The following is a 17,167-nucleotide window of genomic DNA, read 5'->3' as shown; positions in this document are numbered from 1 at the left end:
GGACTTTCAGCTCCCTCCAAAGATTTTCTATTGGGTTCAGGTCTGGAGACTGGCTAGGCCACTCCAGGACCTTGAGATGCTTCTTACGGAGCCACTCCTTAGTTGCCCTGGCTTTGTGTTTCGGGTCGTTGTCATGCTGGAAGACCCAGCCACGACCCATCTTCAATGCTCTTACTGAGGGAAGGAGGTTGTTGGCCAAGATCTCGCGATATATGGCCCCATCCATCCTCCCCTCAATACGGTGCAGTCGTCCTGTCCTCTTTGCAGAAAAGCATCCCCAAAGAATGATGTTTCCACCTCCATGCTTCACGGTTGGGATGGTGTTCTTGGGGTTGTACTCATCCTTCTTCTCCTCCAAACACGGCGAGTGGAGTTTAGACCAAAAAGCTATATTTTTGTCTCATCAGACCACATGACCTTCTCCCATTCCTCCTCTGGATCATCCAGATGGTCATTGGCAAACTTCAGACGGGCCTGGACATGCGCTGGCTTGAGCAGGGGGACCTTGTGTGCGCTGCAGGATTTTAATCCATGACGGCGTAGTGTGTTACTAATGGTTTTCTTTGAGACTGTGGTCCCAGCTCTCTTCAGGTCATTGACCAGGTCCTGCCGTGTAGTTCTGGGCAGATCCCTCACCTTCCTCATGATCATTGATGCCCCACGAGGTGAGATCTTGCATGGAGCCCCAGACCGAGGGTGATTGACCGTCATCTTGAACTTCTTCCATTTTCGAATAATTGCGCCAACAGTTGTTGCCTTCTCACCAAGCTGCTTGCCTATTGTCCTGTAGCCCATCCCAGCCTTGTGCAGGTCTACAATTTTATCCCTGATGTCCTTACACAGCTCTCTGGTCTTGGCCATTGTGGAGAGGTTGGAGTCTGTTTGATTGAGTGTGTGGACAGGTGTCTTTTATACAGGTAACGAGTTCAAACAGGTGCAGTTAATACAGGTAATGAGTGGAGAACAGAGAGGACTTCTTAAAGAAAAACTAACAGGACTGTGAGAGCCGGAATTCTTACTGGTTGGTAGGTGATCAAATACTTATGTCATGCAATAAAATGCTAATTAATTACTTAAAAATCATACAATGTGATTTTCTGGATTTTTGTTTTAGATTCCGTCTCTCACAGTTGAAGTGTACCTATGATAAAAATTACAGACTTCTACATGCTTTGTAAGTAGGGAAACCTGCAAAATCGGCAGTGTATCAAATACTTGTTCTCCCCACTGTATATAATAGAATTATTGTAAAATTAACTCTGTCCATAAGGTGTAGATAGTAAGTATAGACCGGAAGTATAGGCCTGGGCATTGTTGTTCACTAATTTACTCCAAGTAGGGAAAGGATGGTGGGGTTGAAAAGTAATAAGGTGGTCCTCTGTAGCTCAGCTGGTAGAGCACGGCGCTTGTAACGCCAAGGTAGTGGGTTCGATCCCCGGGACCACCCATACACAAAAATGTATGCACGCATGACTGTAAGTCGCTTTGGATAAAAGCGTCTGCTAAATGGCATATTATTATTATTATTATATATATATTAAAAAAAACATGGGGGATTGGAAGTGATGCAGACAATTACATTGATAGAAGATACAATCTATCTGCAATATTAAGCTGATCCATTTTTTTTTTTTTTTTATAAATAAACACACAATAAATAAAAATCCAAATATGAAAGAGAAAAATAAAAAATATATCTAGAAAACTAAAATATAAAAAAGTAAATAAAAGAAGAAAAAAACAAAACAACAAACCAACGAAACGTGAAGTCCTAAGGCTACACACAAAACAAGCCTCTAACCGGAACAAGATCCCACAACTAACGAGTGCCAATAGGCTGCCTAAGTATGATCCCCAATCAGAGACAATGAGCGACAGCTGCCTCTGATTGGGAATCACACCCGGCCAAACATAGAAACACACAACATAGAATGCCAACATAGAAAATACAACATAGAATATCCACACCCTGACTCAACATACAAGAGTCCCATGAGTCAGGGCGTGACACCCATAGATTTTTGATTGGATTGAGGTCCGGCGACTGAGCTAGCCATGGCAGAACATTGATTTTGTTGTCACAGAACCATTTCTGTGTGGATCTTGAGGTATGTTTTGAGTCATTGTCTTCTTGGAAAGTCCACCTACGGCCAAGTCCCAGCCTTCTGGCAGAAGCAACCAGATTGTCAGCCAGAATTGCCTGATACTTGGTGGAATTCATTATGCCATCAATCTTAACCAGTGCCCCTGGACCTCTGGAATTAAAAAAGCCCCAAAACATCACTGACCCACCACCATATTTCACCGTGGGTGTGAGGTGCCTCTCCTTGTATGCATCTCTGTTTCGACACCAAACATGCCGATGCTGTATCTGACCAAAACGTTCCATTTTGATCACATCTGACCAGAGCACCTTCTTCCAGTAATAAATGTAAATGACGTTTGGCAAACTCCAAGCTCTTGCATCTGTGTCTTGGGGTCAGAAAGGGCTTTCTTCTGGCAACCCTTCAAAAGAGCCTGTGGTTGTGGAGGTGGCGTCTGATGGTGCTTTTTGAAACCTGATGACCCCAAGATGCCACCAAGGCCTGCAATTCTTTCACAGTGATTCTTGGGGATTTTGTTGCTTCTCTCACCATCCTCCTCCCTATCCTGGGGGGCAATATGCATTTGCGTCCTCTACCCGTGAGGTTTTAAACTGTACCATATCTTTTTTATTTTTTAATAATTGCCCTGACAGTGCTCAGTGGTATATTCAATCGTTTGGGGATCTTCTTGTAGCCATTACCAGATTTATGAAGGTCTACGACCATCTGTCTCTTTTGAACTGCCAGTTCTTTTGTTTTCTTCATGGTGTTGGATGACAAAGGTATATTGCATGCGTGTTACCTCATTTTTATACCATAGTAAACAGAAAGTGATGTAATGGCTCAATATAGTTCCTTAAGACTTAGATAAACTTAAATAAGTGGAATTTAATTCCTGGTTTAATTTTGGTAGATGTTATTTACCACTCGGGGCTCTCAGTGCTTGAGGCGTCACAACAGACCCCCTGGTTCGGCACCCAATTGGCCCAGCGTCGTCCGGGTTTGGCTGGTGTAGGCCGTCATTGAAAATAAGAATTGGTTCTTAACTGACTTGCCTAGTTAAATAAAGGTAAAATAAAATAAAATAAAATAAATTTACATTATAATATTTAAGGGTGCCATTAATTGTGAAACCTTGATTTGGAGGACATTGATATATATAATATATATATTTGCGAGAAGAAAAAAAAACATATGGGGTATTGGAAGTGATGCAGACAATTACATTGATGGAAGTTACAATCCATCAGCAATATTAATGCTGATCTATCCCCTATTATTTTTTTATATTTTTTAATAAGAATTTTAAGAATGTTCTTCTGTTAATTCAAACTGTCATGGCCCAGTAGCCCAGTAGTACTCATGAATAGTCACTCTGATTTTCTCTCCTTCTGATCAGAATGATTGAAGATCGTGGGAGGATTGGCGACATCATGGCGGAGAGACGACAACTGTTTGCAGAGATGAGTAAGTGTCCAGGGCCATCTCTGAAGAGAGATACACATTCAAAGTATTATAACTATAGTATACATAATAATGTCATTCACCAGGTTATTAATTACATTTACCAAGTAATTTACTAGGTTACATCTACAAAATATTAATATAATTAGCATCCAGTATAGGCCTACACAGAAGAACAGCATTCATTGGGAAAACTAGACAGACATCTAGTGTTAATGTCCACATGAATACCCTATGAGCAACACTCTTACCCCAATAGCTCCACACAGTCTATCCTCAACGAGCATTCCTGTGTTACTGTCTGTCATATTGCCTTTCACAATTAATGTATTTTTCCTACAGGGGCGCAAGAGTTGGATTCTATAAGATTGTCCACGTATAGAACTGCTTGCAAACTCAGATTCGTTCAGAAAAAATGCAATCGTGAGTATGGTGTGATATCTTCTGTTTCATAGTAATAGTCTTAAAGTTGTATTTGTAAAAACACACCGCTAAAAGGAATCAGTGTCCATGCATTTTTATTGGATTCTATTCCATTCTATTATTTTACAGTCCATTTGGTGGACATCTGGAACGTGATCGAGGCGTTCAGAGAGAACGGCCTGAACAACATGGACCTCAACACAGAGTTCACTGTGGCTCGCCTGGAAGCAATACTGTCCACCATCTTCTACCAGCTCAACAAGCGCATGCCCACCACACACCAGATCAATGTGGAACAGTCCATCAGTCTGCTACTCAACTTTCTCCTGGCTGCCTATGACCCGTGAGTATCCACTATCACCTCATCACTGTGGGACGGTCACTGAGCATCATTTTCTTCTCTGTTTGTGTGTGTGCGTGAGTGTGTGCATGTGTTACTTCATTGAAGTGAAGTGTTGATATGTGATAAGTCTGTCCACAGTACACACAGTCTTTCATGAGAGAATGGATGTCCAGACTGACTGTTGTTATAACGATGCAATGGTCTCACAATGGTCTTGTGCCATTGATTAATCTTTACTTCTGATGAAAGACAAGAGAAAGTAAACAGTGAAAATGACATAGTGATGATAAATACAATTGAGCCCTTTTTGCTTGTTTTACTGTTGTATTTACAGGGTTACACAGGTATAAGAGCAACTTAAAAAGGGATACTTCGGATTTTGGCAATGAAGCCCTATATTTACTTCCACAGAGTCAGATGAACTCATGGATACCATTTTTATGTCTCTGAATACAGTATGAAGGAAGTTAGAGGTAATTTTGCGAGCCAATGCTAACTACCGTTAGTGCAATGACTGGAAGTATATGGTATCTACTAGCATGCTAGCAGTTACCATATACTTCCAGTCAATGCTCTAATGCTACACTACATGACCAAAAGTATGTGGACACCTGCTCGTCAAACATCTCATTCCAAAATCATGGGCATTAATATGGAGTTGGTCCCCTCTTTGCTGCTAAAACAGCCTCCACTCTTCTGGGAAGGCTATCCACTCAATGTTGGAACATTGCTGCAGGGACTTGCTTCCATTCAGCCACAAGAGCATTACTGAGGTCGGGCACTGATGTTGGGCGATTAGGCCTGGCTCGCAGTCGGTGTTCCAATTCATCCCAAAGGTGTTCAAGGGGGTTGAGGCCAGGGCTCTATGCAGGCCAGTCAAGTTCTTCCACACCGATCTCGACACACCATTTCTGTATGGACCTCGCTTTGTGCATGGGGCATTGTCATGCTGAAACAGTAAAGGGCCTTCCCCAAACTGTTGCCAAAAAGTTGGAAGCACAGAATCGTCTAGAATGTCATTGTATGCTGTAGCGTTAAGATTTCCCTTCACTGGAACTAAGGGGCCAAGCCCGAACCATGAAAAACAGCCCCAGACCATTATTCCTCCTATGCCAAACTTTACAGTTGGCACTATGCATTGGGGCAGGTAGCGTTCTCCTGGCATCAGCCAAACCCAGATTCGTTGTCGGACTGCCAGATGGTGAAGCGTGATTCATCACTCCATAGAACGCGTTTCCACTGCTCCAGAGTCCAATGGCGGCGAGCTTTATACCACTACAGCCCTTCGCTTGGCATTGCGCATGGTGATCTTAGGCTTGTGTGGGCTGCTCGGCCATGGAAACCCATTTCATGAAGCTCCCGACAAACAGTTATTGTGCTGACATTGCTTCCAGAGGCAGTTTGGAACTCGGTAGTGAGTGTTGCAACCGAGGACAGACGATTTTTACGCGCTACGTCCTTCAGCACTCAACGGTCCCGTTCTGTGTGCTTGTGTGGCCTACCACTTCGCGGCTGAGCCATTGTTGCTCCTAGGCGCTTCCACTTCACAAAAACTGCACTTACAGTTGACCGGGGCAGCTCTAGCAGGGCAGAAATTTGATGAACAGACTCGTTTCTAAAAACCTGTTTTCGCTTTGTCATTATGGGGTATTGTGTGTAAATTGATGAGGATTTGTATTTATTTAATCCATTTTAGAATAAGGCTGTAACGTAACAAAATGTGGAAAAAGTCAAGGGGTCTGAATACTTTCCGAAGTACTTAGCAATTATGCTAACGCTAGTTAGCAAACTTCCTCCAAACTACACGCAGAGACATAAAAATGGTATTGACGAGTTCATCTGACTCTGGGGAAGAAGATAAAGGGCTTCATTGCCAAAATCCTGAACTATCCCTTTAATGTTAAAGTGTTTAAATCATTGCAAGTATTATTCTCATACTGTATATTCTTCACCTGTTCACAAATACACAAATTATACAAGTACACAAATACTAAACACATTTCCTCTTTTAGGGAAGGCCTCGGAAAAATGCCTGTCTTTGTTGTGAAGATGGCCCTGGCAACCATCTGCGGAGGAAAGATTTTGGATAAATTAAGATGTAAGCTCACCCGTTTATCTTTGTTAAGAATAATACATTAGAGAGAGAATTAACCATTTGCAGATAATTAATTGTCAGTTAGCTTTTTGTTAACTTCTTAATAGTTATCCTGCACAATTTAAAATGTGTTTAGTCAGTGAAGTCTCTCTCTATCGAGGAATTTTGTGATACAACTAAATGTGGTCCAAGTGGGTTTTTCATTTAAGTCTGTCTGCCTGCACTATGTTTCCTAGAAGAAAACGAGAACAGTGGCCATTAACTCTCCACGGCTGGGAGAAGTCATTATTTATCATCTGAAGGATAGGGTTTATGACATAATCCTCAAAATCTAGTGCAGCAGAGCAGCCGCAGCAACTCATGGGGAAAGTAAATGGAAGGGTAGGCTATTTTAGCTGATGTTTTGTGGTAATTACTATGTATTGCTACACAGCTTTCATTTGTTTTTGTTCTTTGTAAATGCAATACACAGCATGATTGCACTGTCTAATGCTGCAATTAGCTAACAATGGTGACAGCTGACAATTAATTTGATACGTTATTTATATATTTTGGAGTAACGCCTCCCCTCCCACTTTCTGCCCAGATATTTTTTCACAGATATCAGACCCTGGTGGCATAATGGTGTACTCCCAATTCGACCAGTTTCTGAGGGAGGTTCTCAAATTGCCAATGACTGTTTTTGAGGGGCCTTCCTTTGGCTATACTGAGCAAGCCACAAGAACCTGCTTTGCACAGCAGGTAAGAGTCCCTATCTATACTGAAAATTAACATACAATTTCAAGTAAATCAATGAATGAATAAATAACACACTATAGGTATAGAGACTGGATGGATGTTGTAATTGTGTATAAAACATCCTTTATAAAACAGTATTTTCTTTATAGTACTAGCTACCCCATATGCATAACCTGTATGTGATGTGTAACCCTGTCCTCTACTTAATGTCGACAGAAAAAGGTCTCCCTCAACACATTCCTGGACACGCTGATGTCAGACCCTCCTCCTCAGTGTCTGGTGTGGTTACCACTCATGCATCGCTTGGCTAATGTGGAGAATGGTGAGCCACCACCGCCACCACAGCATATTTAACACATTCATGGGATAGCACTGGGTATGAATTTTGTCTCTCACCATCACATTGAGTCACCACACAGTAGACACACTTGCTCAAGCACACACACACCCATGAACGAGCACACAAACACACACGCATACACACCCTTCCACCATCACATCACCCTGCCCAATCCCTCGTTAATAAGGTACAAACTGTGTCATTAGTCTCACACACACTGATGTTCACAGAACACCCTCCTTTATTTGAAGAACGCTGTCTGAGAGACCTGCAAAACATCCCAGTGTGGTTATCCTATATAAAGATATCGGTTGCAAACCAATTTGTGTTTGTATTAACAACATTTGGGGTGTGTGTGTATATGTATACCTGTGTGTGTGTGTCTGTCTGTGTGTGTGTGTGTGTGTGTGTGTGTGAACATGCATGCACATGTTGGTGTGTGTGCCCCCCCCCCCACCCCGCCCCCTCCGCCCCTGCAGTGTTCCACCCGGTCGAGTGCTCCTACTGCCACAGTGAGAGTATAATGGGCTTCCGCTACCGCTGCCAGCAATGTCATAATTACCAGCTCTGTCAGGACTGCTTCTGGAGGGGGCATGCCAGCGGTTCCCATAGCAACCAGCACCAAATGAAGGAGTACACGTCATGGGTAAGGGGGGTGACGGGGTGGGGAGAGGAGGGGGACGCCAGCCAGACAGCCATTTCTGCTCAGCTTCACCCAACACAATACAGTGCTATGCAGATGATGATGAGACTGTGACTTGATTCCCTCACCTGTGGCAAGGAATATTAAATGCAGTGTATTTCCCTTGAAATACCAGATACATTTAAATGATATGGATGGGAAGTGGGGAAATGCATTTTAGATATGGATTATACTGGATGTGCTGTGACGTTTTGGTCAATGACATCTACTCCTATATGATATTTTGAAAGTCATTACTCTTCTTGCCCTCTAAAATCACAATAGCATATGTTTGTGTTTCTCCCAGAAATCGCCTGCTAAGAAGTTATCTAATGCTCTCAGCAAGTCACTGAGCTGTGCGTCCAGCAGAGAACCTTTACACCCCATGTTTCCTGACATGCCAGAAAAACCTCTGAACCTAGCCCACATTGTGTAAGTATGGGGCTATTCTATTCTATTCATACAGTAACACAGTAACACTTGTATTCAAGACCACAGTCATCCTTTTAAATTCCAGTCAATTTCATATCCATCCCAAAATCCCATACTACAGCCCCGTATCCCCAAAGTAAATGTTGAAACTTGATGAATGTATGTATATCTGTTTTGTAATTGCTTTATATACATTACACTACATGCTTCTAAGTCTCAAGTAATAACAATCAATCAATCGTTGGATGCACATGATCAATTAATGTTAGCTGTAGGAATAACCACAATTGGTAAAACAGATGTTTCATCTTTGCTCCGTTTTTCTTTGTGTGTGTTCTGGAAATCAACAATGACAATATGAAGCCAAGGTCTTGTAGTGCTGCAGTGTACAGTTGAAGTCGGAAGTTTACATACACCTTAGCCAAATCAATTTAAACTCAGTTTTTTTACAATTCTTGACATTTAATCCTACTTTGGAAGTATGCTTGGGGTCATTGTCCATTTGGAAGACCCATTTGCGACCAAGCTTTAACTTCCTGACTAATGCCTTGAGATGTTGCTTCAATATATCCACATCATTTTCCTTCCTCATGATGCCATCTATTTTGTGAAGTGCACCAGTCCCTCCTGCAGGAAAGCACCCCCACAGCATGATGCTGCCACCCCCGTGCTTCACGGTTGTTATGGTGTTCTTCGGCTTGCAAGTGCCCCCTTTTTCCTTCAAACATAACGATGGTCATTATGGCCAAACAGTTATATTTTTGTTTAATCAGACCAGAGGACATTTCTCCAAAAAGTACAATCTTTGTCCCCATGTGCAGTTGCAAACCGTAGTCTGGCTTTTTTATAGCGGTTTTAGAGCAGTGGCTTCTTCCTTGCTGAGCGGCCTTTCAAGTTATGTCGATATAGGACTCATTTTACTATGGATATACAGTGAGGGAAAAAAGTATTTGATCCCCTTCTGATTTTGTACGTTGCCCACTGACAAAGAAATGATCCGTCTATAATTGTAATGGTAGGTTTATTTGAACAGTGAGAGACAGAATAACAACAACAAAATCCAGAAAACGCATGTCAAAAATGTTATAAATTGATTTGCATTTTAATGAGGGAAATAAGTATTTGACCCCCTCTCAATCAGAAAGATTTCTGGCTCCCAGGTGTCTTTTATACAGGTAACGAGCTGAGATTAGGAGCACACTCTTAAAGGGAGTGCTCCTAATTTCAGCTTGTTACCTGTATAAAAGACACCTGTCCACAGAAGCAATCAATCAATCAGATTCCAAACGCTCCACCATGGCCAAGACCAAAGAGCTCTCCAAGGATGTCAGGGACAAGATTGTAGACCTACACAAGGCTGGAATGGGCTACAAGACCATCGCCAAGCAGCTTGGTGAGAAAGTGACAACAGTTGGTGTGATTATTCGCAAATGGAAGAAACACAAAATATCTGTCAATCTCCCTCGGCCTGGGGCTCCATGCAAGATCTCACCTCGTGGAGTTGCAATGATCATGAGAACGGTGAGGAATCAGCCCAGAACTACACAGGAGGATCTTGTCAATGATCTCAAGGCAGCTGGGACCATAGTCACCAAGAAAACAATTGGTAACACACTACGCCGTGAAGGACTGAAATCCTGCAGCGCCTGCAAGGTCCCCCTGCTCAAGAAAGCACATATACAGGGCCGTCTGAAGTTTGCCAATGAACATCTGAATGATTCAGAGGAGAACTGGGTGAAAGTGTTGTGGTCAGATGAGACCAAAATCGAGCTCTTTGGCATCAACTCAACTCGCCGTGTTTGGAGGAGGAGGAATGCTGCCTATGGCCCCAAGAACACCATCCCCACCGTCAAACATGGAGGTGGAAACATTATGCTTTGGGGGTGTTTTTCTGCTAAGGGGACAGGACAACTTCACCGCATCAAAGGGACGATGGACAGGGCCATGTACCGTCAAATCTTGGGTGAGAACCTCCTTCCCTCAGCCAGGGCATTGAAAATGGGTCGTGGATGGGTATTCCAGCATGACAATGACCCAAAACACACGGCCAAGGCAACAAAGGAGTGGCTCAAGAATAAGCACATTAAGGTCCTGGAGTGGCCTAGCCAGTCTCCAGACCTTAATCCCATAGAAAATCTGTGGAGGGAGCTGAAGGTTCGAGTTGCCAAACGTCAGCCTCGAAACCTTAATGACTTGGAGAAGATCTGCAAAGAGGAGTGGAACAAATCCCTCCTGAGATGTGTGCAAACCTGGTGGCCAACTACAAGAAACGTCTGACCTCTGTGATTGCCAACAAGGTTTTGCCACCAAGTACTAAGTCATGTTTTGCAGAGGGGTCAAATACTTATTTCCCTCATTAAAATGCAAATCAATTTATAACATTTTTGACATGCGTTTTTCTGGATTTTTTTGTTGTTATTCTGTCTCTCACTGTTCAAATAAACCTACCATTAAAATTATAGACTGATCGTGTCTTTGTAAGTGGGCAAACGTACAAAATCAGCAGGGGATCAAATACTTTTTTGCCTCACTGTAGATACTTTTGTACCTGTTTCCTCCAGCATCTTCACAAGGTCCTTTGCTGTTGTTCTGAGATTGATTTGCACATTTCGCACCAAAGTACGTTTATCTCTAGGAGGCAGAACGCGTCTCCTTCCTGAGCGGTATGACGACTGCGTGGTCCCATGGTGTTTATACTTGCATACTATTGTTTGTACCGTTGAACATGGTACCTTCAGGCGTTTAGAAATTGCTCCCAAGGATGAACCAGACTTGTGGAGGTCTACCATTTTTTTCTGAGGTCTATCAGAAACTTCTAAAGCCATGACATCATTTTCTGGAATTTTCCAAGCTGTTTAAAGGCACAGTCAACTTAGTGTATGTAAACTTCTGACCCACTGGAATTGTGATACAGTGAATTATAAGTGAAATAATCTGTCTGTAAACAATTGTTGGAAAAATTACTTGTGTCCTGCACAAAGTAGATGTCCTAACCGACTTGCCGAAACTATAGTTTGTTAACAATACATTTGTGGAGTGGTTGAAAAACAAGTTTTAATGACTCCAACCTAAATGTATGTAAACTTCCGACTTCCACTGTATCTTTGATACATTACTATTCCAACCCTTAACAGCTAAGCCGAGTCATATGTAGGGTTGCTAAATTCCGGGAACTGGTTGGAAGCTACCCGGAATCAGGAGGGAATAAGAAGGAAACGTAAGCCAGGATTGTTTTGGGGGAAAACCAGGGAATTTATTGAAAGTTCCCGGAATTTAGCAACCCTAGTCAGATGACCAATCTGTTTGGTGGAAAAGAGTGGCAATGCATTCAAAGGGCTGAGAATCTGAGACAAATATTGATTTTGACATCTAGATTATTGTCATGTGAACGTGAATTCAGTTGTACCACTCACTGTGGCCGTTGTAGTGCATGCATGGGTGATTGTAACAAATCTCTTTGTTCTTTTCTTGCTGCAAAATAGAGACACCTGGTAAGTTTGCTTTGAATACTTGCTAGAATATGTATAATATGCTGCTAGTACATTTAATTAGATCAACTCAAGTACTATAGAAGGTAGTGTATTATATTACTAGTAGCTAGTGCCATATTTTTTTGTCTATTGTTTAATCCGATCTTGTTGATCCTCCAGGGTCAATCCTTATATACTATGCCCTGTAGTTCCTCAAAGTGGCACCTCAGTTTTAGCACAACCAACTTGTGTGCAGTTTACTACAGGTTTCTGCTTCAATAATCCCAGCCCTCCTTTGTGCCACATGTGAATACCTTTTTAGGTCATGTAAACAATACGATTATGAGGAGTTAATGACCTTCGGATGAGTGAGGAGGAAATCCACACCCACACATTTTTTATGTGACGTGTCACAATCAGAAACTGCAGCTATTATGTCCTGACTCCCTAGACCCATTCAATGCTCTTTCGGCCCTCTGAGACCTTGACGCACACACGCACACGCACACACGCGCACACACACAAACACACACGGTGTAAGCATCAGTTGCTTCTCTTCCATATGATGATGGAAGCCGCTATTGTCATGTTGGCTGTTTGAACATCATCATGTTTGTCTCCTGCACCACAGGCCTCCCAGACCAATGAATAGCACCAATGACTTCATGCTCTCCCACTCCATGCCCACGTCAGGGAACCCTTACTCAACTAAGAAGTGAGTATCTGATATGATATCAGTCAGAAAGACTGCAACAAAGCCGGATATGCAGAATTCTCAAAGACAGAATCAAGTTAGGTTACCTGACTGTACATATTTGTCATGAAAATTAACACCTCTAAGCCCCCTTAAAATCCACACATCAGTATGAATCCTACTAACCAATCTTTATTTTTCTAAACCTATTTGAATGCATGCGACTAATTTGTGGAGGTTTGTGTTGTCTCACTCTTTTGTCTGGTGTAAATAGCTTGCCTTATAGTACCAAGAATAATTAAGCTGAGCAGAGAAAACTGTTGGCTAGGGCTGCTTCATATCTGTTGAAAGGAAGGGGGTAAGTGACCCAAGCGGGCGTACTGCCTTGGAGAATGATTTGGTGGCTCAAATGCATCCGTGAACTAATTCAAATAGATATAGGCTGTGTCTGAAATGGCACGCTATTCCCTACAGTATATAGTGCACTACTTTTGACCATGGCCAGGCCTGGTCAAAAGTAGTGCTCTATTATAGGGAATATGGTGCCACTTCAGATGCAGACATAGTCATTATAGAGCATACACTGCAGTGGAACCATTCACTCTTCTGATTTCCTATAGATGGGTTTACACAGTGATACTCAAGGAGCTATCTGAAATATGCTAGATGGTGCATGCATAGTGAAGACCAATAACCATTCATCAGGGTAGAGTATCTATTACAATCATTTTCATAGGCGTCCCACATTACCTGGGAGAGTGAAACTAACTGCTGCAAGTCACTAATATTAGCTTTGAGTCTCTCTCTCTCAAGTTAATTTTTTTCTATTTTCAGTGTTCTCTGTCAATCTCCTTTTTACATACTTGTATGGCCTTTTATTTTCTGTTTCGCTGGCTCGTAATGTCAGCTTTGGACTAAGGAATAATATAAGTACACGGTAGATACGCACACACACACACACACACACACACACACACACACACACACACACACACACACACACACACACACACACACACACACACACACACACACACACACACACACACACACACACACACACACACACACACACACACACACACACACACACACACACACACACACACACACACACACACACACTGAGCAAGCCAGGTAGAACCAGGGAAAGTTACAGGAGAAGTTACACACATAGTTTTCTGGCTTTAGTGAGTCCTCCATCTCTACTTATAGGAACTGCACCTGCGCTTGATGAGACAAAGGCTCCATTGGTTTAAACACTGACCCCATTCATAGAGCCAGGTTTGTAAAGATATGTACCTTCTAGGGATGGGCATTTGACATTGTTTGACTGTTCGAGTATTTGAATGAAATAAAAAAAGATTTTTAGAACACAAGGCCTGCACTGGAAAGAAGTATGTCCGCATTTATCTATAGATAGGCCTATGCCAATAGTGCGCGACAATGCCAAATTTATCATGACCATTACAGATATCAAATCCTAATTGCTAAATTGCCCCATACAGTGAGGGAAAAAAGTATTTGATCCTCTGCTGATTTTGTACGTTTGCCCACTGACAAAGAAATGATCAGTCTATCATTTTAATGGTAGGTATATTTGAACAGTGAGAGACAGAATAACAACAACAAAATCCAGAAAAACGCATGTCAAAAATGTTATAAATTGATTTGCATTTTAATTAGGGAAATAAATATGTGACCCATCTGCAAAACATTACTTAGTACTTGGTGGCAAAACCCTTGTTGGCAATCACTGAGGTCAGACTTTTCTTGTAGTTAGCCACCAGGTTCGCACACATCTCAGGAGGGATTTTGTTCCACTCCTCTTTGCAGATCTTCTCCAAGTCATTAAGGTTTCTAAGCTGACGTTTGGCAACTCGAACCTTCAGCTCCCTCCACATATTTTCTATGGGAATAAGGTCTGGAGACTGGCTAGGCCACTCCAGGACCTTAATGTGCTTCTTCTTGAGCAACTCCTTTGTTGCCTTGTCCGTGTGTTTTGGGTCATTCGTAAGAAGCATTTCAAGGTCCTGGAGTGGCCTAGCCAGTCTCCAGATCTCAACCCCATAGAAAATCTTTGGAGGGAGTTGAAAGTCCGTGTTGCCCAGCGACAGCCCCAAAACATCACTGCTCTAGAGGAGATCTGCATGGAGGAATGGGCCAAAATACCAGCAACAGTGTGTGAAAACCTTGTGAAGACTTACAGAAAACGTTTGACCTGTGTCATTGCCAACAAAGGGTATATAACAAAGTATTGAGAAACTTTTGTTATTGACCAAATACTTATTTTCCACCATAATTTGCAAATAAATTCATTAAAAATCCTACAATGTGATTTTCTGGATTTTTTTTCTCAATTTGTCTGTCATAGTTGACGTGTACCTATGATGAAAATTACAGGCCTCTCTCATCTTTTGAAGTGGGAGAACTTGCACAATTGGTGGCTGACTAAATCCTTTTTTCCCCACTGTAGATGACATTATGAGGATGGAAAATTATGTGGATATATTGAAGCAATATCTCAAGACATCAGTCAGGAAGTTAAAGCTTGGTCACAAATGGGTCTTCCAAATGGACAATGACCCCAAGCATACTTCCAAAATTGTGGCAAAATGGCTTAAGGACAACAAAGTCAAGGTATTGGAGTGGCCATCACAAAGCCCTGACCTCAATCCTATAGAACATTTGTGGGCAGAACTGAAAAAGCGTGTGCGAGCAAGGAGGCCTACAAACCTGACTCAGTTACACCAGCTTTGTCAGGAGGAATGGGCCAAAATTCACCCAACTTATTGTGGGAAGCTTGTGGAAGGATACCCGAAACGTTTGACCCAAGTTAAACAATTTAAAGGCAATGCTACCAAATACTAATTGGGTGTATGTAAACTTCTGACCCACTTGGAATGTGATGAAAGAAATAAAAGCTGAAATAAATAATTCTCTCTACTATTATTCTGACATTTCACATTCTTAAAATAAAGTGGTGATCCTAACTGACCTAAGACAGGGAATCTTTACTAAGATTAAATGTCAGGATTTGTGAAAAACTGAGTTTAAATATATTTGGCTAAGGTGTATGTAAACTTCCGACTTCAACTGTACATGAATGGACGCTTCTCCCTCTTTGTCACGGATGCCATGGTTGCCCTTAGTTTGAAGATGTCCGGAGACAGGTGTTTTATACAACAGCCTTCTGTGTGTTCTCTTTTCGACTCCCTCTGCATATTTGCAATCAAACTGCAACATTTTCTCCATCTCCTTAGCTATCATACTCTAATTCCAGTGGAGAGCCACCTTTTTGCAGTTCTACTACGTGATATCTTTCAAAAAAGCCATGTTAGAAAGGATTACCTACACATACTGACCAGCTCATGTTATAGACAGAAGCGTGCTACATGGCAGACCAATCCGAACTCATCTCTCGGCATGTCCAGCCCATCCATTATCTCAGCCAATCATGGCTAGTGGGAAGGTTCCTGTCTTTTTCCGTGGCTAAACCAACTAGGCTCGTAATTTAACAATTTTATTCGTATTTACAGATGGCATGCAAGTTTGTTATTAAGGCACATGAAAGTTTACATGTTCCAGAAGGCATTTCTGCAAAAAAACGCATTTTGATTTAAAAAAAGTTTACATTCTAATGCCTCTCCTGTGAAGTAGTGACGCGCAACATACGCCTACTTTCCTGAAACGAGTCACAAATGGCACTAGCAGTTCGCAAAGTAGCCTAAGTGGAAAATAGATGGGACACAATTATTCCAAAACTGTAGCTCGTTGTTGGAACACATATTTTCCTACTTCAATCAACCAGTCCATTTTGAATTTGTAATAAAACTGTCGTCATTTGGCAAGGAATGTAGTTTGTGTATCCCATCAGTTAGATACGTTTTTATAGGCATTTATTTCTGTAGGCCTAACGGGAGCTTGTGTGCACACTCAGCAGGTGTGTGTGTAGAGAGCAGTCGGAACGCAATTGAGTGAATGAGACATGGAGGGGAAAGGGAATTTAAGGAGAAGAACTGTGTGATGCTTGGCTTGGTTTCCTTTTTGTTGTGCCCCACAAATGCTCAAATGTTATGGTTTCAAAGCAAATTAAATATTTTTTTCGGGACCAAGTTTTACTTGCCTGTCCGGGCAGCCACAAAGCACATTCCACCAAATAGTTTTACAGTACAAAAAATGTGATCTCTGGTTAAAGATCGAGCTTTGACTGTAATCCATGGCTTCTGGTTGGGATATGTACGTACAGTCACTGTGGGGACGACGTCGTCGATGCACTTATTGATGAAGCCGATGACTGAGGTGGTATACTCCTCAATGCCATTGGATGAATTTCAGAACATATTCCAGTCTGTGCTAGCAAAACAGTCCTCTAGTGTAGCATCTGCATCATCTGACCACT

General features: G+C 42.1%; 1 protein-coding gene across 1 annotated transcript in view; it reads left to right on the top strand.

Moving 5' to 3' along the window:
• Positions 1-17,167, top strand: part of LOC311098925 (dystrobrevin alpha-like) — a 50,739-nt gene that overhangs the window by 12,905 nt on the left and 20,667 nt on the right. The window contains exons 2-10 of the mRNA XM_084139473.1: positions 3,484-3,551; positions 3,891-3,971; positions 4,101-4,314; positions 6,327-6,412; positions 6,996-7,150; positions 7,364-7,469; positions 7,967-8,133; positions 8,477-8,601; positions 12,703-12,786. Of these exons, the coding sequence (XP_083995599.1) occupies positions 3,484-3,551; positions 3,891-3,971; positions 4,101-4,314; positions 6,327-6,412; positions 6,996-7,150; positions 7,364-7,469; positions 7,967-8,133; positions 8,477-8,601; positions 12,703-12,786 (1,086 nt within the window). The remainder of the gene's footprint in view (positions 1-3,483; positions 3,552-3,890; positions 3,972-4,100; positions 4,315-6,326; positions 6,413-6,995; positions 7,151-7,363; positions 7,470-7,966; positions 8,134-8,476; positions 8,602-12,702; positions 12,787-17,167) is intronic.

Source organism: Coregonus lavaretus (assembly GCF_964263955.1).
Source record: "Coregonus lavaretus genome assembly, chromosome: 23".
Classification (NCBI taxonomy): Eukaryota; Metazoa; Chordata; class Actinopteri; order Salmoniformes; family Salmonidae; genus Coregonus; species Coregonus lavaretus.
The sequence above is the reverse complement of the archived record's forward strand: the minus strand, read 5'-3'. Positions and strand labels throughout refer to the sequence as shown.